Raw genomic sequence first — 26,033 nt, 5'->3', positions numbered from 1 at the left:
AAGGCCAACACAAACAAAGATAGAGGACAACACTGACTACAGATGAGAATACACAAAAAAGGACGTTCAGAAGAAATCAAGAATGTTTGACCAGAGAGACATGTAAACCCATGTAAATTTGCGATGGTAAAACAGGGGACGGGACCCGGATAAGCAAACTCCTTCTCTCGTCTCCTTTTTCGGCATGTACAAAAAAAGAAAAAAAAAAAAAAAAAAAAAAAAAAAGTGAATGTAACCATGTCGGAAATAAACTGAATAAATAAATAAAAAAAATAAATAAATAAATGATGAGTCATTTCATCCTCTCAGCTTGTATTGCTGATAGTCCGATATATTTTTTCAAACAGCAGTGTTGGGATCTTTCCAGATAAAACTGTCCACGTCTTTGCCAGGTTATGTGTACATGGTAAGGGCCATCCACTGGAGGAGAAAAAAACACTTTAGTGCAGCTTTGAGAAACTAATTCATTCATAATTTCTTTAGAATTGCTCTGAACTTTATTCTGAAAAACCTGCAGTGTTTGTGTGACTGAGGTATTGTGTTTACCTCCCTCTCTTGAAGAGTTAAAGTGCTTCCATCAGACAACAGTTTGAAGATTTCTGTAGAGCGACATGAAAAGCAACCTGTTAATTTCTGAATGTAAAAACAACACTAATAACAACAGCTCTCAGAGAGCGTAAACCTCTGCCAAATATTCTCTCAGAGAAAGTTGTTTATCTCAGTGATTCTGACAATGTTTCCATGAATATTCACACTTTGAAGTAGAGATGTGTGATATTATCAACCGATATTCACAATAAAATGTAATATAGGTTGACATTGGTATCATGTTTTCCTCAGATGTGGAAAAAACAATAAGTGCTGCTCTGCCTCAAGCTTTGTGTTATTGAATCTACTTTGTTATGATGTTACAGTGCTAGCTAGGGGTGGAAAATAAGATTGTTTGGTACCAGAAGTACTCCTGCAACGCTTGAGAAATAATACAAATTTCTTGTTAAACCTTCATTATGTGAGCTAAATCAATGTCTGAAGGTGTTTTCAGTTGGTAGACAGCATTTTGTGCTTTTCATAGCCCAAATGACTAAACATCGCTATTTCCTGGTACGGCAGAGACGCTGCAGTCTCACGCCGCTGTAAGACAGGAGGAGGAGCCAGGAAGAGGCCACACCCTCTCCTAAAAGTACATCGCTGCTCTGCCTCTGGCCCCATATCGTGTTTTTATGTGTTTGTGCATTTGCAGTCAGTTCCCCAAAATGAAAACTATTTACGTAAAAAGGCAGCTCTCTACACTGTGTACGTTCAGAGTACATTAGTGAATTGATCCAGTGTGGCAGCGTGACGTTCTCTAGCTAATGGGCGGATAACACTACAGTCAGGATGACAGCGCTAGAGACAATAAAGAAACTTTCTTTTGAGGAAAAAAACGACAGCTTTTAAAAGATCAACCAACACCTGAGCTACCAGACCTTCAGCAAAGGTAAGGTCAGAAAATTGTTTGTATTTTCTACAGTGAATGGTACAAAAGGAAGGATTGGCTTTGTGGATGCTCCTCACTGAGGCTGTTCTGAGTTGTTGTTGTTGTTGTCATTTTCTCTGTGTTTCTGTGTTTCCAACACAAACAACAGATATGCTGCCGTGTCATGAGATACATCTTGTTGGGAGAGTATGGAGGCTATATTAAATAACTGTTTATGTTTCTTTAATTGTGTTTATGATGGCTAAATGCTTGTTCATGTTGATCTTGTTGGGTTTTTTTATTTCTTATTATGAATTTTATATTTTGATAAGGGCATTGAGATGAATTTGTTGTAAATTGCGCTATACAAATAAGGTTGAATTTAATTTAGTTTAATTAACACTTGCCAGCAGAACATATGAAATTGTCATTGGTGGTCTTGATTTGCAACGTGCCTACCCAACCCTAGTGGTCACGGCATGTCACTGTTTACGATGCATTTAACTAATTTCTAAGCAGTAATAGAGATTGTTGTTCCTTGTTTCGTACATATTTAACAAGTGTAGCTCACAGACTAACCGCTAAGCTAACTTGCTAGCTAGCTTAATCAATCTGCCCAAAATACAAATTATATAAGGAATGTTATATGTTTGTTGCACATTATTGAGCAGTTAATTAACTGTGTTTTGTTCCATTTTGACAGTAAACCTTGTTTGTTGTGGAGTTTAACTGCTGGGATAATACAGCTGCTGTTTGAGACAATGTAATAAAAATGAATAATTTTTCCATCGCTGAAGTGGAATTAAATATGGTTAGTTTTCACAGGTGATGTCTATTTGTGGAATACATCACATTAAACATGGGCTTGAAGTTTTATACATAAGGCTGACGTTACGCTATCATTATCTGTCATTAGCGTGAATAAGGTGATCCAGAATCAGTATATTGATCCTGTTCCCCTCCAAAAGCTCTTCTGTTGAAACAAACAAATAAATGCTAATGAAAATAAAACCTCCCTCGCAGAGGTATAAACACAAAAACAAATAGAAGCAAAATATGCGTACACTTCTTAATTATTGATTGTTTTTTATCCTTTGACATTCACCAAACAAGTTGAGTTCTTGACTTACTGAGCATGCAGTGAAAGCGAAGGATCAGACTGATGAAACTCTCCAGAGTCATGTGACCAGAGGGGGCGCCGTATCGCAGAGCCATCAGATTGAGCATTCTATCGCCAACCCTTATTCCTTACACACACACACACACACACACACACGTGATTTAACTTTGACACAGGTTTAGAAAAGTAAGAACGGAAGAAAAATACAGGCTTAGAACATATGAAATGATGGCTGTATTACGAAGCTTGGCTACATGCGCGTTCACACGAAAGGGGCGGAGATTGCAACGTCAGACCAATCACAATCACAGAAAAATCGAGCAGAGCAACTTATGTCACAATTGAGCAGCACGTATTTGGCTTAGTTTCTATTCTTTGGTTGGACTCAGACGCTGCACGGTGAATAAACGGTCTGGTGATGTGTTTGAATAACAGCTGAATGGAGGCTGTCCTCTGGTACATGAATAAATGATGTTGGAAAATGCATAATCGACTGGTTGCTGACTCGTCGTGTTGCTGTGTGTGTCACATATTTGCAGGTTGCTGAGTTGTGTGTGTTGCAGCATTAAACCGGAACGTAGCGTGTAGCATCACATGAAGCTGTTTGTCATGTTTACAGTTGTATGTAGAACAAGTGACGAGTAAATAAAGCTGAGTTGTTAAAGAAACTCACCTACATGTGAGCGCTGTGCATGAATATGAATAGTGTCGACAGCAATGGGTTCAGGAAAATAGCGAGATCAGCTTTATTCTGGTTCAGGCCGTATTCTGTGGGCCGTGACACGTGTCTGTTCCCTGTAGAGCTGCACGATTACGGCCAAAATGATAATCACGATTATTTGGATCAATATTTTAATCACGATTATTAATCACATGTTCAGAAAAACATCTGTATTTTTATTTAACTACTTTTTAACAAACAATATACGAACATTTTAGAGTGCAAAATAAAAGCTTTATGCAAGAATAATGATCATTATTATAAAACTTACCCAAAAATATTTGTATTTACTATTGGCTAACTATAAATACACTGTTACAGAGTGTAAAGAACAGTTAAGAACATTAAGCTTAAAGCTACAGGTTTTAGGCAAGAAACTCCAGCCTGTCAATATTTTATGTCTTGAGTTTCTGCTGAATTAATTCATTAATACTAACTAATCAGTGATGTATCCGAGTACCTACCTGAGGCACTCAGCGCATTCTTCAGCTCACTCAGTGACAGCTTTCCTGTTCGGGAAACATCTGTACGGAAGAAAACATCCTGGAAGAAAGAAGAAATATTACCAATAAAAGATCACTGAATAAAGTAAATAAGCTGAAAATGTGTGATCTTTACCTTGTATGTGACAATCTTGTTCCACAGGCGAAGGAATTCTTCACTGCTGAGTGTGCCTGTGATTGATGTCTTTCACTATTAAGGTAATAACAGATCAAAGCACATCGAGTATAGTGTACATAGTGTAAGACATCAAAGGAGCAGACAACAAAGAGATTCATTTTCACGTTTTAACCACTCAATACGATCAACAAAATTGGATAGGTATGGTATTAGAGAAGTTGTTCTTGATTGGGTGAGGAATTATCTCCGGGGGCGGCAACAGTTTGGTAAACTGAGGAAATCTGAGTACTTACAATTTACATGTGGCATCCCCCAAGCAGGGGCGGATCTATCTGTGTGGCATAGGGTGGCAAATGCCGCCCGACAACAAAGCCTTGCCACCCCTGCTGCCACCCTAATTTGTACACACGAGCACAGAACTACGCGGCAGCGGTCCACCGATCAGTAATGCCCCGCTGCCGCTTCCTGACTGCGGAGCCAACGTTCTAAAACACCAACAAAAAAGAAGCGGATGCATCGCGAGAGCGGCACGCAAGTGCCTTGTTTACATTAGCGCACTAGAGGAAAGAGGTAAAAACATGGCTGCCAACCCGTGCGCATTTGCCGTGAACACACAGTTGTATCACAACAAAAAGAAAAAAGTCGTTCCAAAATGGAGTAAGTTTTATCACTCACACAGTTCCAAGTTTTACACTTTGTTAAATGTTCCAGAATGGTTCTTCAATGTGATAATTGTCCTGTTTGTTTTCATGGACAGAAGCTCTTTTTCTGTGTGGATGTTAGTCTCCACTATAGTAAATATTAACAGTGTCCAGCTATTGTCTAGGTCTAGGAAGTGCATGTCTATTCACTTCTGTGCGTCTATAAATCAATGACTATCAAAGAAAACATGTCAGCAACCTGGACCGGACCCTTTCTGACCTTATGTGTGTTTTATGTTGGCAGCTCATTTCTGAAGCTCTCAACACTCAGACTCCTGTGAGTTCCACCACCAGCACTTTGTTTCTGAACCAGATCTACTCAATGTCGTCATACACCATCCGACTGTATCAGAAATGAAGCAAAGGGATTATATTTCAACACCTTCGTTGGCACTCCGTCCTCCCTCCCGACCAGCAAGCTACAGGAGAGGCGCTGCACGCATGCCCCTCCCAGCGACTGGCCATCCTTTCCCTTTCTCCGCCCAAACCCCCAACCCTCACCCCCCTTCCCCAACCCCTGAATCTGAAATACATTAAATGTATAAATCAAGCTATTTCAGTGGTGCTTCAGCTGTGATTACTCCCATGAGGATACGTCCATCAGGGCGACCATGCTGCGACAGGCCTCGATGCTGAAGCCTCCAGACTTTAAGTCTCCTGAACACATCAAATAATACATCAGAAATCCAGCACTTTGACACACATTTGAACTCTTGTGTTAATTGTCTCGACCTTTCAGGACGTTGTCATTTAGGAGCCTTTGAAGCTGCTCAGCATCCACTTGGTTATACTGGTGACAACAACAGGACATGTGGTCAAACGTCCCACATCATTGTTTCTATCAGATAAAATGTGTAAACAGGTCCCCACAAAACACTAGATACTGACTTATGGTGATAGATGATACAGTAGACCAGGGGTGTCAAACTCATCTTAGTTCAGGGGCCAAATACGGACCAGTTCGATCACAAGTGGGCCACAGGTTTTAGATGTTAATGTTCTCAAGTTGGCACTTTCAGTTATAAATTTTAAAAAAAAGTATGGAAGGCATCAACAATTGCTAAGCAACAAGTGACAGATACTTAAATGTCCTTTGATTTATTTATTTTTTTGACCAATTTTTATTTCATTTGGGGAGATTTTGTCAAATAATTTGAGAAAAATTGCAGAATTTTGGACAAATTTAGAGTGTTTTCACCTTCTCCTGCGGGCCGAATTGGATGTTCTGGGACGGATTTGGCCCCCTGGCCTTGAGTTTGACACATGTGCAGTAGAAAACTAGTAATGCTCTTTACCTTGTCTATGAGCTGATGGAAAATGGCCCTTTTATTTTCATCTTCTTCAGCATTTTTCACTTTTTGTGGCTAAAAGTAAAAGAGGAATTCACATTCAAATACAATAACAGAAGAAAGGAATTTATCTCTGTTGGGTCTGAAATATCCCTCACATTTATTATTGGACAAAATCCTGAAATAAAATGTCATTTAGTTTATTTATTATATTGTTATTGCTTTTTATCATTACTAATTTATTCATATATTGCACAATTATAATATAAATATACAGAATTATTATTGATATTATTATTAATTTTCTTTTATTATTATTATTTTTTTCTTTTATTTTCTTTTCTTTCATTTTATTATTAACATTATTATTTTTCATTTATTCTAATCGCTCTGATGCAACATTGTCATGTTGGCCACGCCCAGAAATAAGCAGACGCCTCTGAGGAAGACTGATAGTTGGCAGATGAAACATGTCAGGAGATCAATAACTATTATTCTTTTACCCATTTGCTAATGTTAATTAATCAATCAGTGGTGATCTACCGATTGATCCCTAATAATTTTACTTGTCAAAACTTTTTTTTTTTTTTAAATTAAAAGATAATATTTTATCCAATTTCCTTTTGTTTAAAATAATAATAAAGCATAACTAAATAATGACTAAATAATGACAAATATAGTAATAGTAAATATTAAATACCTTTTCAATGAAGTTCTTTTCATCGTCCCCAGAATTGTCACTGTGAAAATATATAAACGTATTATTTTGTCAAAATACTGTAAAAAAGTTCAGTCACACAATTAGTGTGTGTAATGTGTAATGTGTAATGTGTAACGTGTAGTGTGTAATGTGTAATGTGTAATGTGTAATGTGTGACGTGTGACGTGTGACGTGTGACGTGTGTGAGAGATGTGTGTGTGATGTGAGAGATGTGAGATGTGTGTGTGGTGTGTGAGTGTAATGTGTGTAATGTATGTAATGTAATTTCCCTTCAGGGATTAATGATTAATAAAGTAATTAAATTTAAAAAAATTAAGAATGAAATTAATGTGTGTGTGTTGGCTGTGGGTGTGGGTGTGGCCATACTAAGAGCAGATCTCGTCCTTAGAGTAGAGGGTGAGGAGGAAGGACGCCGTCTTATTGGGGTCATAGGTGGAGGGAACGATCACGTAGTGACCAGGAGTCAGGAAGAGAAACTCCATCACCTCACGAGAATTCCGGTACGATTTGGACTGAGCAACAGGGGCGTGGCTGCTAAAAAATGAGGCTGGGAACTTCCCCATCCCTGGCTGATACTGCAGGAGCACATACTGTATTAGTCATAATAATCACAATAAATCACTATTCCACAGCGTGAAGAGTTTGTATGAAAGGAGCTGCATTAACTGAATTACATTTTTAAAATTATCCGTAAGATCACGAGAACCAGCAGGTAAACCTGTTTAGAAGCATGTTTTAATAATTAACTACAGTTTTGTGTTTAATTAAATTGTAAATGATAGTTTTTATTGAATTTCCATGCCTCAATTATCTGAACTCAATAACAATTACAAAAACTAATTTTTATTATATTACCGTTATAATTGTAATTAATTATCAATTATGTGATTACAATTATAATTGACCCAAACCCTGATTGAAGGTGCTTCAACCAAGAGAAGCTGCATCTGTATAAGAAATGAAAAACAGATTCTTACCTTTTCTTTCACCTTGGAGGACACACACACACACACACACACACACACACACACACACACACACACGCACGCACGCACGCACGCACGCACGCACGCACGCGCACGCACGCACGCACGCGCACGCACGCACGCACGCACGCACACACACACACACACACACACACAGATGATACATAAAGTAAAATTAATTTGCATCATGATTAAAGCTTTACAATTTTTAAATAACACATAGAACGTGTAACGCTGTTATCAATAGCTACAAAAAGTTTAAAGACAACCTTTACATTTTATTTGTGAATTGTTGCAGTATTAAAAGAGCATAGGGCAGGATGAATAATAATCTATAGTTAGTGTAACTGTAGTCAGCCAAGCCAGTGCTCTTATAGCAGAGCAGCTGATACTGTGACTAGAGGATGGAAACCCGACTGAAGCCCCACGGGATCCGACGGGTCGGGTTGGGTTCGGACAGATATTTAGAACTGGCGGTCGGGTTGGTCACATAGGCCCTCATTTATCAACCTTGTGTGACAACGGGTGCAAATTTGAGTGCACATTTGGTCATACGACATTACCAACGTGTCAAACAGTATCTGATTAATCCCAGCGTACAACTGATCGGGTGTTGATAAATGCGGTGGCTAAATTTGATCATCATTAACCTGTTTTGGAGGCCCTGCCCAATATTTATAAGATGATAATCTCCATCCTCACAACAGAGGTGGAGCAAAACAAATAGTAAGTGTAAAAATTGGACTTAAAGGATCTCATTTAAATGCTCTGTGAAGGATCAGCTACTGAGCAGGTGATGTCTGGGCTGGCAGTGCGGGCAGCTTAGGCACTTTCGCAAGGAGTGTCCAGCAATGGAGGTGGGGCAGGTGATCTAATTTGTCGGTGATCCGGGTTGTCGGCCCTCCCACGCCCTCCCCCAGCCCAGGTGGGGCTTATCGAGTGCCGGTAAGGCTCTGAGATGGTGGATTCGGGCTGCTCACAGTCTATGATCCATCAGGACCTGCTTCGGTCTGGGGCTTTGATTAACGCATTGCTGGTGAGGATTCACGGCAGGGGGGAATGGGATGTGTGCTGCTCTCGGTGGTGACCATCGGGCCATTTCACCGGGGCGCATGGGGTTATTGCTTTGTATTAGTCTTAGTAGATTATGCAACGCAATATCCTGAAGCAGTGCCACTACTGATCTTCTCTGCAAAGAGTGTGGCACAGGCACTGTTTCAGGTCATCTCCCAGGTTGGAATACTTAAGAGGGGGACCATGGACTAGAGGAGGGCCATGGACCAGAGGAGGGCCATGGACCAGAGGAGGGCCATGGACTAGAGGAGGACATCTTGAAGCATCTATTGTTGATACAATTATTTTTCTGCACAACAGCAGTGATTATCTTTGATTCATGGTTTATGTAAATAGATCTACTGGGTCTGTTTGTGTTTAACTTTAACTTAACTGTTAACTTGCACTGATCTAATGTTGACATCAACAGTTGTTTGTTAATAAAAGTGGTGGTTACCACTAAAGCAAACGTAAATATGTCATTTGTAGGAAGAACAAAATAGGTTTTAACTATCGGGTCAGACTCGGATATAAATATCTGAATGCCTGTCGTGTTCGGGTCGGACGAAAAAATGCAGCCCAATCAACACTCCAACTGTGACACGGTTATTTATTTACTCCTCGTTCATGTGACCGTTTACCGCAAGACCTGCGCGCATGCCTCTGCGGAACCAAACAGTTGTTTGGTCCACCACGCTTGTCGTCTTTTCAGTCTCCAAACCGTCTGCATAGGAAATTTGGCTCCGTAACAGCAGAACAAACTGTATCACACAATCTGTTCAAGGCCGTTGGGAGAAATGTGTGTGTGGGCTCATTCATCATCCATTAGCATTAAAATACTTAAAATGAATGTTTATTTTCCACAAATCCTGCCCTATGCTCCTTTAAAAAACAAACAAATGTTTCTAAAGAAAAGAGGAAAGGCAGCCTTTATAAATGAAACTTCACTTCAACTATTCCCAACAAGTGTGGTTTCACGCTAACTGCATGGAAGGTGTTGAAATAAAAGAACATTTACCTCAAATATGTACAGTCCAATATAGTGGTTTTGCACCTGGTGTCTGTTCCTCTTATCATGCTTTTGTAAAAGAGACACCAGCAGGTTTTTCTCACAGTTAGAATCAAACTGTTCCGCACGAATCTCAATTGGATATTGTGGATTTGTCCAGAAACTGTCTGTGAAAGAACAACCAAAAATGTAAACATCATCAATATAAACTTAATGTACCTTCAGCAGAACTTGAACTGACGTCAGTGGTGGGTTTGAGCACTCAGTGGTTTTACGATGGCCATATTTAAACAAAAAAACCTCTTTTGACAGTGTTTAAAGTGTTTTATTGTTTATGATCATCCTGCTTATCTTTGTGACTCATGTTGGTCTTTTAGAGTAAAGGCCAGAAAACATCTTTATACGCTACAGGCTGTTCAGCTCTCATAGCTTGACTGTCATAGCTTGACTAAATCATATTTGTATATTTGTATTATTTTTGTAAATATATGTATCATATTTATATAATTTGTACATTATTATTATTATTATTATTATTATTATTATTATTATTATTATTATTATTAGTAGTAGTAGTAGTAGTAGTAGTAGTATCTATCCTACTTTATTTTCTACTACTGTGATGTATGTGTATCTGATCCCTATTTTAAAAACAGTCTTTTACTTAATCATACACTTATTTATTGTTTATTCTTTCTTTCGTCTTTGTTAACATTTTTACTCTTTTATTTGTGATTTTTTTTTCTGTGGCTGTAACACAGGGATTAATAAAGGAATTGTGATTCTGATTTCTCTCAGACTCAGGGACAGAAATCTAACATGAAAATCCAGAACAACGTCACATGAAGAACGAGATTTTAGCCCTAATAAATTATTTGATAAAATATACAAAATGTAACTGTATATTTTTGAAAGGTTTTTTGCACATTTTTGTGGCTCCCGCTGCAATGAAAGTCACCCTAGCCCAGGGGTGTCAAACTCATTTTAATTCAGGATCTCAAGTGGGCGTCAGATTTTATGCGGGAAAACAAGTAATTTTAAGATTATTGTGCACTAGTTTAATCTTCTATGTGTATAAAATATGTAATAAACTGATAAAATGCAAGCAATAGGTGACAAATATCAATCCAACAGGATCTTCACTTTCAATTTCCCAGATTTTGTGACCAATTTCTATTTATTAAAGGGAAATATTATGTATTGCAATTTTTCAATATAAGCACCAGGACAACTGTGAGTCCCTGCAAATTTTGTTGAATTTCATTTACACAACGATTAATGTTTTCTCTGTCATTTTTACTTTCTCCTCTGGGCCGAATTGGATGCTCCAAAGGGCCGGATTTGGCCCCCGGGCCATGAGTTTGACACATATGCCCTGGCCTGTTTCTATGGAATCACAGGAGTGCCAAAATTAAAAGGAAATGCATGTGGAAATATAAAGCGAATCAATAATACAAATTTGTAAATAAAAAGAGAATAAATAATAAAAATGGGGAAAAAAATGAAAAAAATGTAGAATATTCTTTTTCCATTTTGCTTTTGTTTTTTCCATTTTGTCATTGCTTTTTCTGTTTTGTCTTTATGGGACCCCTACACAACAATCTGAAGCACGGCACGTATGGCGTTATATTTGTGCCACAATTTTAATTCAATCAAGAGATAATCCTTATAACGCGGACCATTTACAGTCGTGATAAAGTTCAGACGTGCACTGACAAATATAACGCCATACGTGCCGTGCTTCAGATTGTTGTGTCGGGGTCCCACGGTACTACAGTGATGACGTGACAGAAAAATAAAACACACGTACTGATCCATCAACTCTGCTTAGAAAACTCTTCAGTGATCAGATGTATTAAATCCAGCAGCTCTGAGTCAGTCCACGGACACGTTGGTCCGTTTCCAGACAAGCACGCGGTGGCCGCGCTGTTCACGTCACCACAATATTGTTACAGCTTGTTTAACGTGTTCTTTTGTTGTAGTGAACTGCCGTGAAGTGTCTAAATGTGTGTGTGCACTGTGTGTTGATGCACTGATGCATGTTCTGCTTGCTTTTAAATTGTAATCCCCCGAAATAATTCCCGTTTTTACAAAAAAAAACTGTAATCTGATTACACGTTTTTTAATATACTGTCACAGATTACAGTTACATGTTTTTTGTTACTCCCCGAGCCTGCTAATGCTAATACATAGCAGGTATCGTGTGAACATCAACTGACCCGCCCACAGCTCTTGCTGTGTACTTTGACATTGCTTTTACCGACAGCTTGAGTCATGAAGTAAAAGCAATGTCAAAACGCAAATGGAAAAGACAAAGACAAAACAGAAAAAGCAAAAATAAAATGGAAATAGAATATGCTACATTTGTATATTTTTTCATTATTGATTCTCTTTTTATTTACAAATTTGTTTTATTGAATCGCTTTATATTTCCACATGCATTTCCTTTTAACTTTGGCACTCCTGTGATTCCATATGTTTCAGGCCTGTGGTAGGAAACCAGTGTAACAGGAGAAAACCAACAAAGAAATATAGGAGAATATGCAGTAAAACACGAGCTTGTCGAGACAGAAGTGCAAGTTCAAATTAAATTTTTATTTTTTCCTAGTGTTCCACATTAGTAAATGTAATGATTTTGACAAAAAAAAAAATAAAGAAAGAAAATTACATTTAAAATGACTTGTATAGCTATGTTTGAATTTATGTTTACGTGTTTTTTAAGCCACTGTTTCCTGTTCTATCTGAGTGATTTCTACGTTCTGCTCCTCTGGATGTTGGTCTGCTTTACATTTATTGAAGTACATTTCATTCCGTAAGCTTCTTGATATTTAAAACACTGATGATTAATTGCCTGCTCTCTTTGTCATAAAACAAATGGTTAAAAAGGTTTGATTTATTCAGACAACTTTTTTCAGGACATTTACTTTGATCTCCTGTCAACTGTCAGTCTTCCTCAGAGGCGTGGCAGAGTGAAAATGTTCCCTCATCCTTTAGGGAACATTTTCCCCCAGGGAAGTCTGTTAAAGAACAACCATAACCCAGAGACCATTGGGCGACAGGGGGCGGAGCCAACTTGACAGTTCTGTCAGGCTGGCCACACCCACAAAGAACTTTTGTGTTGCGGGGGTCAAAAGTTTGCATTACAGTTTTCCTAATTCTTAATACAATGTACATAATATAAAAACACAATAAATAGAAAATAAAAATGAAAATGTTCACAAAATAAAACCAAGTAAAAAAGTTTTAAAGGACCAGCAGCCGATGACATGTGACCTTCCTGCTTCCCGTAGCAGCTCAGAGCTTTGTTTACAACATGACAACACGGCGGGTGCTCCGTAGACTCACTAGTGTGTTGTTTGTAGTGATACACTGAGAAAACAAGCGACTGGAACAGAGAACGAGCAAACTTCGCGATCATCGGCATCAGCGTTCTCTGGCCGTGTGCATGCATTCAGCGAAGGCGGAGTAACATTAGAGACCTTTAGTGCTATAATCTACATTGTTGGACTTTTAAAGGCTTTTAATCATTATGTATCCTTTTATTCTATCCTACCTGTCGTATAACTTATTGATTTACAACTGACACAAAGTTTATCCCTCCATGTTAAAGTGTATCTCCCATATTAAAGCACATGTATCCAGTGGATGATATATCATGTAGAACATCATGAATAAAAACACTGCTTAATCTGACCAACTTTGTTCTTGCATTCTTTAAGTTACAAGTGGGTGTTGAAGATTTGAAGCTGCATTTTGGATTCCAGCTGTTCATGTTATGGTACTGCAGCAAAAATGAAGCAGAAAGCGGTCAAAGGTCTGATTTTATCATGAATTTACAACATTAAACAATGCGTCAATGCAATTTTTTGGGATTGACACGAATCTTGAAACATTCTATATATTTAATTCTATTTATTTATTTCTCTCCCCCCCCGGCAATAAATGAACCCTAAACATATTATTTATAAAAGCAGAGAAAGTGAACTTGTTGGAATTATTGGTAAAATCATGCAGTACCTGTGTTATTCCCACAGCCTCCTGCAGTGGTTCCTGCAACCCACTGACCCTCATACGACAACGTCCACCAACGACTGGAGTTTCTATCAAGGAAGTCTGGACTCATCCCACAGATGTCGAGATCAGAATAGAAGCTACAGAAGTCGTCCACTGTCATCCTGAAAACAGACTCATGGAGTCTTAATTGTATTTTGATTTTGGAAAGAAGCTAAATGTAATTATTCAGTCAGTCCACCTACCAAAACTCTCCGTTATCTTCAATTGAAAGGCAAATAAGACGTTTTTCAGGGGTCACAGTCTGCCATAAAGGAGACCTGAAAAACACCCAAATGGATAACACATCTTCATGTGTTTGTTGGATTATTTAGTTTCCCATGTTTAGTGCCCATCTAGCAGCATGGTGCAACATGCAGTGTTTTGAATATTGGCAAATGGTAGTGTGAGTGACATACAGTATGTGCAAGAAAAACATTGTTTCGGTTCCTCGTTGATGTTGGATTAAGATTGTACAACACGTAATGTCATAAGATAAAGCCTGTCTTAACAGGTCTGTACTATGTAGCTGGATCAGTATATCCTAATATCTCTAACCAAACATTCTCACAGAGAGCCCCTGTACTACAAAACAGGATATAAACAGATAGATCATGATTTGTGAGGAAATAAACATTATTTTTTAACGCTAATGGGTGATGAGGCACTCAAAACTAAAGAGAGTGAGCCCACACACATTTCTCCCTATTGCAGTAAACAGATTGTGTGATACATTTTGTACTGCTGTTCTGGCAACAAGTTTCCTGCACAGTTCTGCAAAGGTGAAGTGAAATGACGCTAGTGCCCATTCTCCACGGCTTTGAGAGGTGGCCCAGTACCAGAAATAAAGAAGAATGAGAAGAAGACAAGCACAGTGAACTAAACTACTGTTCTTTTTAAAAAGAGTAATAATTAAAACATTTCCAAAAATATGTTTTAAACTTTCAGAAATTTCAGGCTACCCCATTTAAACCCCAGGCGACCACACATGAGGTTCTGACCCAAAGGTTGGAAAACTCTGATTTAGTGGCTATTGGAGAGGTTTATTTCTATGGTTATGTCTCATGCCTGGGGTGGGACTGAGACCTATACTTTGTAAATATTCCACTTTTTCTCTCTCACTTAAAGCTGATATCTGGAGTTTCTGAGAAATCTATGTTTATGTATCATTCTTTTGGAATTCATAAAAATCCCTAACTAGTCTTTTACTATTGTCGACTGCTGGTGGTCATCCATATACATTAATGTATATAAGTCCCTCCTTCGTCCTATAGACCCCTATACACAACGATCGCCGAGTGCGCCCAGCCAATAGGCTTCTACTTCCTGTTTTTGAGACTGTCAATCAAAGTATGCCACGGGTCACAACAGCAAACATGTAAATATGATTTAGGCTCTTACATGACCCATAGACATATATCAATGTGATCTTGTTATGTTCCGCGATGCTTGTGCAGAAAAGAAGGGCGTGGCTTCTGGTAGATTGTGAGAGACAGTGAGAGAAAGTGAAGCTGTTGAGGGCGGGACATCGAGACGTCCTCTCAGAAACTCCAGATATCAGCTTTAAGTAGGCCCTGTAGTGACATGGCGTAACGGTAGATTGCATTTATCCATTAATAATCTTTCTTTCCTAAACTCAGCTGTCAGATCTCCACCAATCACGATCTAATAACAATGAGCAGCTCATTTTACAAGAGAACTAATTGGTCAGGAGGCGGGGCTTTAGTACTCACTCAGATCTGATCCACTTCATAACCTGGTCCTGACCAGGTTATGAAGTGGATCAAGTGTTCAGCCAAACATCACCATGGTGATTCTGGTAAGACGTTAACCAGCGTCGTAGTACAGCACAAACCCAATAAATCCCAGAAGTTTTAAGTGTGATAAGAGGAAATCCAGCTTTTGTCGTACAGACCCAATAAGACAAAGCCTGTAGATTAGCCATAGTTTCACAACAATGACAAAAATCAACAAAAGAAGCAGATTTGTGTTTACCGATCACTCCAATCCCCGTTCCACTCTCCTTTACCCCAGGGGTTCCACAACCGCACCAGGTTGACTACCTTGCCACGGTTCGTCGTCACCTATACAACACACAACAAGGTAAGTCTGTGGACGGCTGCCCTTTAATATCTATTGATTCTTTTTCATTCTAAGATCAATACTCCACCTGTTCGACTCCAGTCACAGTATAGGCGTGACCCAGGACCAAACCGTTGGATGACAAAGTGTTTGAAGTGGAACCCTGTGAACCACAAACATAGAGCGCTGTAAAAGTCGGCCATGCTGGATTTGGGATGTTTTCCATCATTAATGGAATGATGTCATCATGAGCCACTCACACACAGAGGTGTAGCACAAGCCATCAGCGCACTAGAGCTGCCGGCTCTGTTCATCAGCTCAAACAGGTTGGACGGGGGCTCAGATAGAAGGATGCTCATGTGGACGCCACCGGTGAAGTCCATCAGAGCCTCTGCTGGAGTCCCAGCACTCATGTCAGTGTAGGACCCACACACCCTGGAACAAGCACATAGAAGGCTTTAATTGGATATGAAGATCTCTAAAGTGCTTTCTGTTGACTTCACTTATACATACTTGGCGTAGGCTTTCTCCATCAGAGCAGGCCAGAACTCGTTAGGGTCTTTGGAATGAACAAAGATGAGTCTGCCATTGATTGTTGGCAGCTTGTCATCAATGACAACATCCACCCACTTCCCAAATCTCCAGAACTGAATAATTTCACAAACATGCCACATGTCAGGTTGGTCTAAAGCACACGTGTCAAACTCAAAGCCTGGGGCCCTTTAGAGCAGTGGTTCTCAAACCTTTTGACTCAAGTAGCCCCTTTCTCTTATTTTTGATTGTAAGTACCCCACTTATGTGTGACAAATACATTTTTCTCAGAATTCCATGAAAAAACAACTAGCATAATGATGGAATAAATTAGTGATAACACATTTGAAAGAATCTCATTTTGTAAATAATTTGTAATAATTTCAGTTCCTGTACTAATCAAGATAATTTCTATCAACATTTTGTGTATTTTGTTGTTGTTTGTCTGTTCTTTTTATTATTACGAATATTTTTCTCTTATTTTATGTGTTTTTGTTTTCATTTTTGTGTGTTGTTAGTATCATTTAAATTATTCTCTCTCAGTGTATGTGTTTTTGGTGTTGTTTGGTTGTTTCTTATGTCGTTTTCTATGTTTCTCTGTTATTTTTGTGTATTTTGTAGTGATTTTGTGTATTTTTCTCTCATTAAGCGTGTCTTTGTTGTCGTTTTGTGTGTCGTTTTGTGTGTCGCTGGTAACGGCAGACTTGGAGAGTAACGGATTACAAGTAACAGTGTTACATAATCTGGATACAAAAAACATGTAACTGTAATCCGTTACAGTATATCAAAAAACATGTAACTGTAATCCGTTACAATATATCAAAAAACATGTAACTGTAATCCGTTACAGTATATCAAAAAACATGTAATCATATTACAGGTATATTTTTTTATAAATACAAGGATTACTTTGGGGGATTACATTTTAGAAGCAAGTGGAATATACATCAGTGCATCAGACACAGTGCACGCGCACACATTGCGACACTTCACAGTTCGGCACAACAAACGAGCACGTAAATTAAGCTGTAACAATGATGTGATGATGTGAACAAACAACACGGACAGAAACGAGCCGACGTGTCCGTGGACTAGATTTAATACATCTGATCACTGAAGAGTTTTCTAAGCAGAGTGGATGGATCAGTAGTACGTGTGTTTTATGTGTCACATCAACACTGTATTTACGTGTATCCTTCAGTTAACACAAACCCCTACACACTACACAGCAATCTGAAACATGGCAGCACGTCAATAGCATCTGGTTTGATATGGCGTTATATTTGTGCCACACTTCTTTATCACAACTGTAAATGGTCGAATAAAGGGCCCAGTTTGGTTTTTGCCTTTATTACCTCTTCTTCTGACCCATTGTTTCATATTTCTCTTGTATGAAACGGAGCGCTGCTCTCCATGTGATATGTTATTGTCTTTCATGTTTCTTGGTCGAGATGTAACTGAAACTGAAGTTCCTAAGGCAAAATTAAGTTCTTTCAATTTGAATTGAATTTGAAATGATAAATGGGATTAAAATTAAACTAGCGTGCACAAGAAATGTACACAGAGCTGTGTGTGTGTCTAAAGAACATGCTTGGATAATAAATAAAAGCAATAGAAGCTGATTTTCATCAATAACTTCAATGCACTTTGTGTTTTAATTAGATAACATGTTTATTGTGACTCTCTACCAGATACACTTTTTAAGTTTCTTTATGTCCTGACAGAAATTAAGATCTCATGTTCTCTGAAAAACGAATGAAGAAAATCCATCATCTGTAGCAGCTGTAAACCTGTCATAACTTCGACCAAAAGAAAAAAACAAACCATTTTTTTAAACAAATCACGTTTCCCTGTCTTCCTGTTCGTTCTCAATCCCTCGCATGCACAAGCTCACACTGAAAGCACATCACTGCTGACAGAGTTAAAACAGAGTTTTTTTGCCATGTTTTTAACGTATATGATGATAAAGTTTATTGTTTATTTACTGCTGAATGAGACATGAAACAACGACGTTTCTACACAAACTGAGCTCTTCTTCTGCTGCAGCTGTGAGCATGCATGTGAGTGAGATGAAACACAGAGGGGAGGGGGGAGGGGGGTAAAGGCAAAGTCATCGGGGAAGCTATATTCAAAATCATGCAAAGCTTTCGAAAATCGCCTACCCTACCTTTAAGTAGTTTTATGGGTCATTCCATGTCATTTCAACAAATGGCCCACACACTTCAGTCTAAAGAAATTCTGAAATATTTACCAATTGTTCTTTAAGTATTTAATAGGCACACTGTACATATTTATTTTGATCAGATAAATACTTTTTGAGATAAGGACGATTTAGTGAGGGGCGTATGTGTCGATTTTCACGCATCCTTATTTTTCTTCCACTTTCAGCTTCGGATATATCAGGAACTACACCACATAGGAAACTGGAATTATAGTAATACAGCTCCACATACTCTCTCAGAGTGTATATAAAGATCTGCTATACGTTCTATCTGGTGGAAATGGCAGCTCCTCAAAATTAGAAAAAAGTTTGTGTGTTTGGGTCTGGAACAGTAAACAACACATTTTTCTTCATGCAATTTCTTCATTTTTATCTTAGACCCCAACTTTGGGTTGTTTCACCACTCGAGAATATTGAAAATCCGTTACATGAGGCCATTGCTTACCTCTGTGTCTTATAATAATTTATTGTTTATTAGTTTTTCACTGGTAACAAAAAAAAGTAAAAACCATTGCATCAGAAAAACATTTAAAAAAAAGCAATTATTATTAACACATTTGTCATGTTTTACATCTTATCTTTTTTGGGGGTGTCTTGAAAATACTACCATAAGATTCCATCACGAGAACCTATATGTGTGTGTGTGTGTGTGTGTGTGTGTGTGTGTGTGTGTGTGTGTGTGTGTGTGTGTGTGTGTGTGTGTGTGTGTGTGTGTGTGTGTGTGTGTGGTTAATGTATGTTTAGAGCGTGGCAGGTTGATCATGTAAAGTCTTATTCAGATACAGAGTAAAATCCATTGAAAGCCGTTTTAGCCTCGTAGAATTCCAATCAATCTGTTTTCACAGTAATTGCTCCTCATGATGATATATTTTACCTTTAAATACGTCTGTACAGTAGGCTTAACAATCAAATGTTACTTTACTGGGTATTTACCCGAAAGTGAAACAGCCCACAGTAGTTCTTATCAAATGTTTGTCCTGAAGGGATGATCTGCTCAAAGACGCACTTCTTAAATGTAAGCGCCCCAATAGATGCAAGAAACCAGCAGTTTCCTGTTCAGAAGACATTGATTAGATCGTCAACTATCTGCACATACAGAGTCATACAAATACTGCATGACGATATTAACTCACCAAGTTCTCCCTGTCTAAAATCAAACCTGGAGATCCCTTGCAGTATGAAGGCTGGATTAGGAGAGATGTTCTGAAACAATGAGAAAGATCATTGGGCATCGGACTTCTTTAGGGAATAATTCATTAAAACATTTGATCTTTGTTTTTTAATTGACTGAAGACTTTTTCATTGAAAACATACTCAATTTACATTTTTTTTCACACTTCCTTTTATTTTGAAGGAGGTCTAGACCTGGATATTCTTTATTTAGCTGATACCTGACAACATTCCCATTAACTTTGTACTATGCGCATAAACAAGTCAAAAAGAACACTTTTAATGACAGATAGTGTAGAGAACTTCCCCAGCTAAGCTTCATTAAGCTGTTTAATAACCTGCCTATACCTGCTTTTACAATGGCATACAATTAAATAAATCAATAATCACTCGAATTTCTAAATACAATCAATAAATCTTTAGGAGTATAATATATGATTTAATAACATTTTACTGTAGTTACCGCTGGTCTCAGCCACTTTAGATTGGCAAGGTCGTTTGGACTGAGAATCCCTGGACCGATAGATTGTTGGTTTGGAGGAAACGTTTCATCAATAAACGACACTCTTTGGATGAGACAGTCGTGTTTCAGCTGCTGGTGGTCTTGGTTGAAGAACTTATTGGGGTTGCTGAAGCTGCCATAGCCCTCTGTCTTATGGCGGGACTCCATTATGTTTAGACACACGCCGGGAGGAGGCATTTTTGCTCAATAATTCTGATTTGGACATGAAAACAGAGAAGACATTTGTCAATGGTAAAGGAGTGAGTAATTTAGGGACTAAAATCAGAACACAATGCATACAAAAATAGCCTGGGTAGCTATTTGAAGATACAACAGCAGTAGGGTTGGGCATCATTTACCATTTGAGTTGTGCAGGTAAAGAGGTCACAGTTTTACAGGATAATTTTTTCATTTGAAAAAGCCTTTACTAAGGCCATTTTTATTAATTCACTTAGTTGATACAGTTTAATATGGTTGCTGTACTGAAACTAGGGTATTCAATTACAAACAAGTTGGCAGCAGTCTAAAAAACAAAGAGCTGCAGCCCAACTTGATGTGAAACAAAATAAACGAACCCTGGAGCAGTCATGTGACAAATCAATCAACAGTTCTTGTTACAAAAGATTATTATTATTCTGGCGACTAGGTCCTGCGTGACCTAGTCGCTCAAAGTTGAAAAAATTCAACTTTATAAAGTGACTTCAAGCAACAATTCCCCTGGCCGTCACTGTCTGTAGAGTCGAGGCAACAGCCCCTCCCTCCCGCTACAGTGAGACGGCTGCAGTGGAGGGCTGTACTACACTTCCTCAATATACCAGGGCATAATTAAAGCAGTTAACTTCTTGAATAAGCCGACATTCTGGGTGAACTCATCCTTTAGTAACTCTGTAAGTTGATCATTTAAACTGTAAAAGCGGTTACAAAGCAGTCTATGATACGGCCGGAGAAGAAGTTATCAACCCTCTCTATCCCGTCAGCAGCTTTGCAGACAGACACACACACACACACACACACACACACACACACACACACACTGAGTCTCTTCCCTGGTCGTCGTGTCACTAGAGCGATGAAGTGATGGAGAGACCAAAAAGCCACTATAATGAAGTGACTGCAGTCGCTACAGTCGTGTTTGGTGTGAACGCACCTTTATGCAAACCCTGCGTGAACAAACAGAGCAAGCGTGGCGGAGTAATACAAGCAGCGGAAACAAACTAGTGCAGGCATTTAGGAACCGAAAAAAATGAATCGGAATTCAAACATCTTCGTGACAGTTCCGGAACCGAAGGTTAGGATCTCGGTGCCCAACCCTAAACTGCAGTAACGTTAAAATAAGTAAACCTAAAATGTCAGGACCATATGAATGTAATTAGGTTTCATTCACTTAAGCTGGATGGACTACATCATTCTCGATTCTACCTCTGGGTATCAGACTTGCTCAGAACAGCTCGCTCCGCCGCCACGAGGAGGGATACCAATAAGCCTTTTCATACTCTGGAACTGCGCATGCGTGACTGGGGGGTCATAGGTTGAGAGGGATATAAACATCAACACTCTGTTGATATTTCCAACCTAACAGTGTTTGTAATGTTATTACTTCAGTGTTTTTAATAGTGTTTATATTAATAATATTACACATATTCGGACTCAAGGGGGGATCAGGGTTTTATGCTGATGCCACTTTCGCCCAATCCAAGCACTTTTAACAACAAGGGCCGTCCTCTCGCTTCCACACAGGTGACCCCTGGTACACGGAAAACACTGACTACCTGAGTCTTCAGCGGGTGGAATTCGGACTCTATAGTGCAGCAGATTGCTGAAACAGTCTTTAACTTCGTGATACAAGTATCAAGTTTGGCATACATATGCTTCAGGACCTACTTTTTTCAAAAAGTGCGCTGCGTCCACTCAGACCACATGTGATGGAGCTCATGTGCAGACTTTTCGGCAAGTGGCTTTGCAGGAGATCACTACACGCTGGTCTGACAATGTCACAGTCACGTGTGATAGCCCATGCAAACAGATCATCGCAGCTGCATTAGACCCATGCTTCAGGAAATTGAAATTGATGACTCCAGAGGAGAGGTTCAATGTTCAAAAAAACATCCAAACTCTGGCCTCAAAGTCCATGCTAGAGGCACGAAAAACAGAAAATGTGTGTGAGACTGACAGAAGCCTGAAAAAGCAAATCACTGAATCACTGCTTTGTTGTGACTTATTCATCGACAGCGACATAGAGAGGATGCTCAGAACCAACTGATCACAAATGAGGAAAGAGATATATATACTGTATATATATATATACCTCCAGAGCCAAGAGGCCGACGGCAACATTGAAGGAGCTGTAGGAATTTCTTTCAAGTACTGGCTGTGTAGTACATGTGACATGTGACACGAATTTCCCTTCTTCTTCATATGTCTGGGCTATGGGGTAGGGTGGCAAGAGGGAAGCCTTATCTTACAAAGAAAAACTTCCGAGCCCAGCTTCATTTTGCAAAAACACATTTAAAGTTTCTCAAACGCATGTGGGAAATTCTCTTATAGTCCAATGAAACCAAGGTTGAACTTTCTGGCCATAATTGCAATTTGCTCATCCCCAAAAGAACACCATACCTAAAGTGAAGCATGGTGGTGGCAGCATCATGCTTTGGGGCTGTTTTTATTCAGCTGGAACTGGGGCCTTAGTCAGGGTGGAGGGAATTATGAACAGTTCCAAAAACCAGACAGTGTTGGCACAAAACCTTCAGGCTTCTGTTAGAAAGCTAAAGATGACGAGGAACTTTATATTTCAACCCTAAGCACACAGCCACATCAACAAAAGAATGGCTTCACCAGAATAAGATGGAGGTTTTGGAATGGCCCAGCCAGAGTCCAGACCTGAATCCCATTGAACATCTGTTCACAGGACACGCCCTCGCTATCTGTCAGATATGGAGCGGTTTTGTAAACAAGAGTGGGCAAATATTGGCTCATCAAGATGTGCCACACTGATAGACTTTGATCCAAAAACACTGAGTGCTGTAATAAAAGCCAAAGGTGCTGCAACAAAGTATTAGTTTAAGGGTGAGCATGTTTATGCAACCAGGTTATCTTAAGTTTATAATTTTTTTTATTTTTCACCTTTAAAGGTTTCAGTTTGTTTTTAAATTGCATTGTACAGGTTATTGGTCACATTAAAGGTGGAAATTATTGTGAAATTATTTATCTTGGTGTCATTTTTTTACATCACAAAAACCTGGCATTTGAACAGCAGTGTGTAGACATTTTATATCCACTGTACATAACCTGAACATAGTGATTGTGAAATGATGTGTCAACTGTCCTGTCCAACTATTTTAACAGAAAATAAATGAGGAATGTCACAGAATTTTGTCACCATATGTTACTAGTTTGGCCTGATTTCTGCTAGAAAATAATAAAACTCCTCATATTCTTTTCTTCAAAAATCTAAATATCCATTTCCATGTGAAAGACTTTTAAGTAAGACAGGTACTGTAATACCCGAATTGTAAATATGACTAATATATTGGGCCTTTATTGTATGTACCATGATTAAAAAGATGAGCCTGGTTGACCATCTTAAAGTACACATTTGAAATGTATTTATAAACATGAGATTTAAATATAAAAAGGGTCTTACCTTATAGATCAGACTATGAGAAGTGGGTTGTGTTGTGGAAGAAAGGGTGGATCTCCTGCTTCGAGCAGCCTAACCTACTAACCACATAAAAGGCTGAAGGTTTGTCAGGTCCTCCTATGGCTTCCAGCTACGTATGTAAAGAAGCATTAAACAAACCTTGACTTTGGCTTCATCTCATTACCTCATCTTGACTCTTTGATTGTTTCACAGTTTCACTTTCTCATTTCATTTATCACCTGTTATATATTCATTTATTGCTTTATGTGTTTAGGAAGTGTGTTCACCTTCATTATGCTGAGCTGTCTGTCAGTCATTAATCAAAACGTGATAACAAGTGCTTGTAAAGAGTGTTCGTTTTATTGGCTAAAAATCTCACTTGCATCATCACTTACATTTTAATAGTGACAACAACTAGACTATGACTAATTAACAAAATACATGTGAACTAAAACGATGAAAATATATTGCAGCGGAGATTTCAGCATGCACTAGAAAACTATTGAAGGTACAGATGGCTTCACATCTGAACATGTGGTCAGTAGTAGGGCTGAACGATTATAAAAAATACTCTGATTGTGATTTTTTTTTCTTTAATACTGCGATTCAAACAATCAATAAATCAATGTCATGTGTTCTAATAAACATTATGATATGTATTATACATGAATTACTCTTCCTTATAGGCTAGGCTTATGTTAAGATAAGGGAAAATGTGTCAGGTTCTGTTTATTTTAACCCTTGGGTCCTCTTTTTGTTATTCTGTCTTTGTTTATTTGGTTTGTGTTAACTCTTGTCTGTGTTTCAGGGATTCCTGTTTGTGGCTCCGCCCCTCAGTGATGTCTGTGTGCTTGGGCGGTGACTGATTAGCTCCCTCGTGTTTCCACCCAGGTGTGGCCCATTCCCAATCAGGCCTCCTCTACTATTTAGCTGAGTGTTTGGACACAGTATGACTGCGGGATCATTGTGTGATGTTGTCAGGGTTGTTGGCACTGTCCTCGTGTCTGGTCTTGCTCCCTGTTTAGGATTTAAGTTTTGACTTTGGATTTTGGAATAAAAACATGGATTGGTTCCAGGAACGATATGCTACGATCCTGCATCCTTCTCTCTCTCTGCATTTGAGTCCACACCAACACTGAACCGTAACAAAATGAAGCATGAATTAATATTAAAGACAGTTTATTTATCTACTTCAATTACAGTTGTGAACTTGAATACTTTGACTTAGTCTTGTAAGCATTCACTGCGACAACGTAACAAAATTCTGCTAAACAGAATGAAAAACTAAAGTGCAGGAAAAATAAGGAGAACAAGTAAGTGCTTAAACAGATTGCACAATTTTTCAGTAAATCAAAGTCCCAATAAACAAGTCTATGTTCTTATTAAACCTTAAGAAGGAAACAAAACTTTTTGAACACTAATTATATTCACTCAATAACAGCAGCACACAACGCACAATTATTTCCTCTGCATTTCACCCATATCCACCTCACGGATAGCAGTGGGATGCCACAACATCCGATCTGGGAAGCAATTTGGGGAGTGGAGGAGGAGGGATGGTGGGACGGAGGTATGCAGGGTACCCAGAGCGAAACCGAGTGGGGTTCCGAGCGTGCTCGCAGCGAGTCCGTCGTGGCCCTCGGAGCCAAAAGTAACAGTTGCTGGTCATGTTGTCAACCACCAGTTCTGGCTCACTGACATGCGACATCCTTGACTTGGGACAGGGCAGAGGAAGCAGCTGCAGGGGCAACTGCAGCAGTTTGTTAACAGGGTTTATATGGGGAGACCCTATTTTGATTTATGAAAGAAAGGAGAATTGGGTCGACCTTGGCATACTCAAAAAGTACTCATTGTTTTCTTTCATCTACCTTGTAAGGCTAAAATACCATATAATAAATAAATAAGTTGTTATTGTCCATAAGGTGTAAAAAATAATAAGGTGTAAAAGAAAATTTCTCTCTTTATAACAGAAACTTAAAGTAAAATCTGAAATCAGTGGTGACTCAAGTTAATCACCTTTATTATGCATTATAATAGTCTCATATAAACCTTACTATCTCTCAATCGTTAAAACCACATAAGAAACATTGCCTTCTAGAAATTAAAAGTGTGACTAAAAACTAAGGCTTACAGAACATTAAATAATCATTAATTATAGACATC

General features: G+C 38.7%; 1 protein-coding gene across 2 annotated transcripts; it reads right to left on the bottom strand.

The window, feature by feature from the left end:
- Window positions 1–244: 244 nt before the first annotated feature.
- On the bottom strand, window positions 245–24,059 carry LOC114456806 (calpain-1 catalytic subunit-like). 2 transcript variants are annotated; one of them, XM_028438792.1, is made up of 22 exons: window positions 23,874–24,059; window positions 20,195–20,446; window positions 19,695–19,764; window positions 19,495–19,613; window positions 16,323–16,456; window positions 16,070–16,244; window positions 15,898–15,972; window positions 15,723–15,811; window positions 13,934–14,008; window positions 13,695–13,852; window positions 9,687–9,844; window positions 7,607–7,618; window positions 6,996–7,204; window positions 6,609–6,648; window positions 5,915–5,983; window positions 5,352–5,409; window positions 5,215–5,276; window positions 3,916–3,984; window positions 3,762–3,840; window positions 2,587–2,703; window positions 547–599; window positions 245–420 (listed from the first exon to the last, which is right to left on the bottom strand). In XM_028438792.1, exons 2-22 carry the CDS (start codon window positions 20,429–20,431, stop codon window positions 394–396), a joined length of 2,085 nt encoding a protein of 694 aa, XP_028294593.1. In that variant the 5' UTR covers window positions 20,432–20,446; window positions 23,874–24,059; the 3' UTR covers window positions 245–393. The 2 variants fall into 2 exon arrangements, with proteins under 2 accessions (XP_028294593.1, XP_028294594.1); XM_028438793.1 differs by lacking the exons at window positions 245–420; window positions 547–599 and having other exon boundaries at window positions 3,916–3,971.
- Between the last annotated feature and the right edge of the window lie 1,974 nt (window positions 24,060–26,033).

Source organism: Gouania willdenowi, chromosome 22, assembly GCF_900634775.1.
Source record: "Gouania willdenowi chromosome 22, fGouWil2.1, whole genome shotgun sequence".
Taxonomy (NCBI): Eukaryota; Metazoa; Chordata; class Actinopteri; order Blenniiformes; family Gobiesocidae; genus Gouania; species Gouania willdenowi.
The sequence above is the reverse complement of the archived record's forward strand: the minus strand, read 5'-3'. Positions and strand labels throughout refer to the sequence as shown.

Excerpts from the sequence above, each read along its gene's own strand:
- LOC114456806 (XM_028438792.1), bottom strand. The coding sequence starts at position 20,431 with ATGCCTCCTCCCGGCGTGTGTCTAAACATAATGGAGTCCCGCCATAAG. Across the intron at positions 15,973-16,069 it reads CTTGTGCTACACCTCTGTGT|GGTTCCACTTCAAACACTTT; the intron begins GTGAGTGGCTCA and ends TGTGGTTCACAG. Across the intron at positions 3,841-3,915 it reads ACAAGATTGTCACATACAAG|GATGTTTTCTTCCGTACAGA; the intron begins GTAAAGATCACA and ends TCTTTCTTCCAG.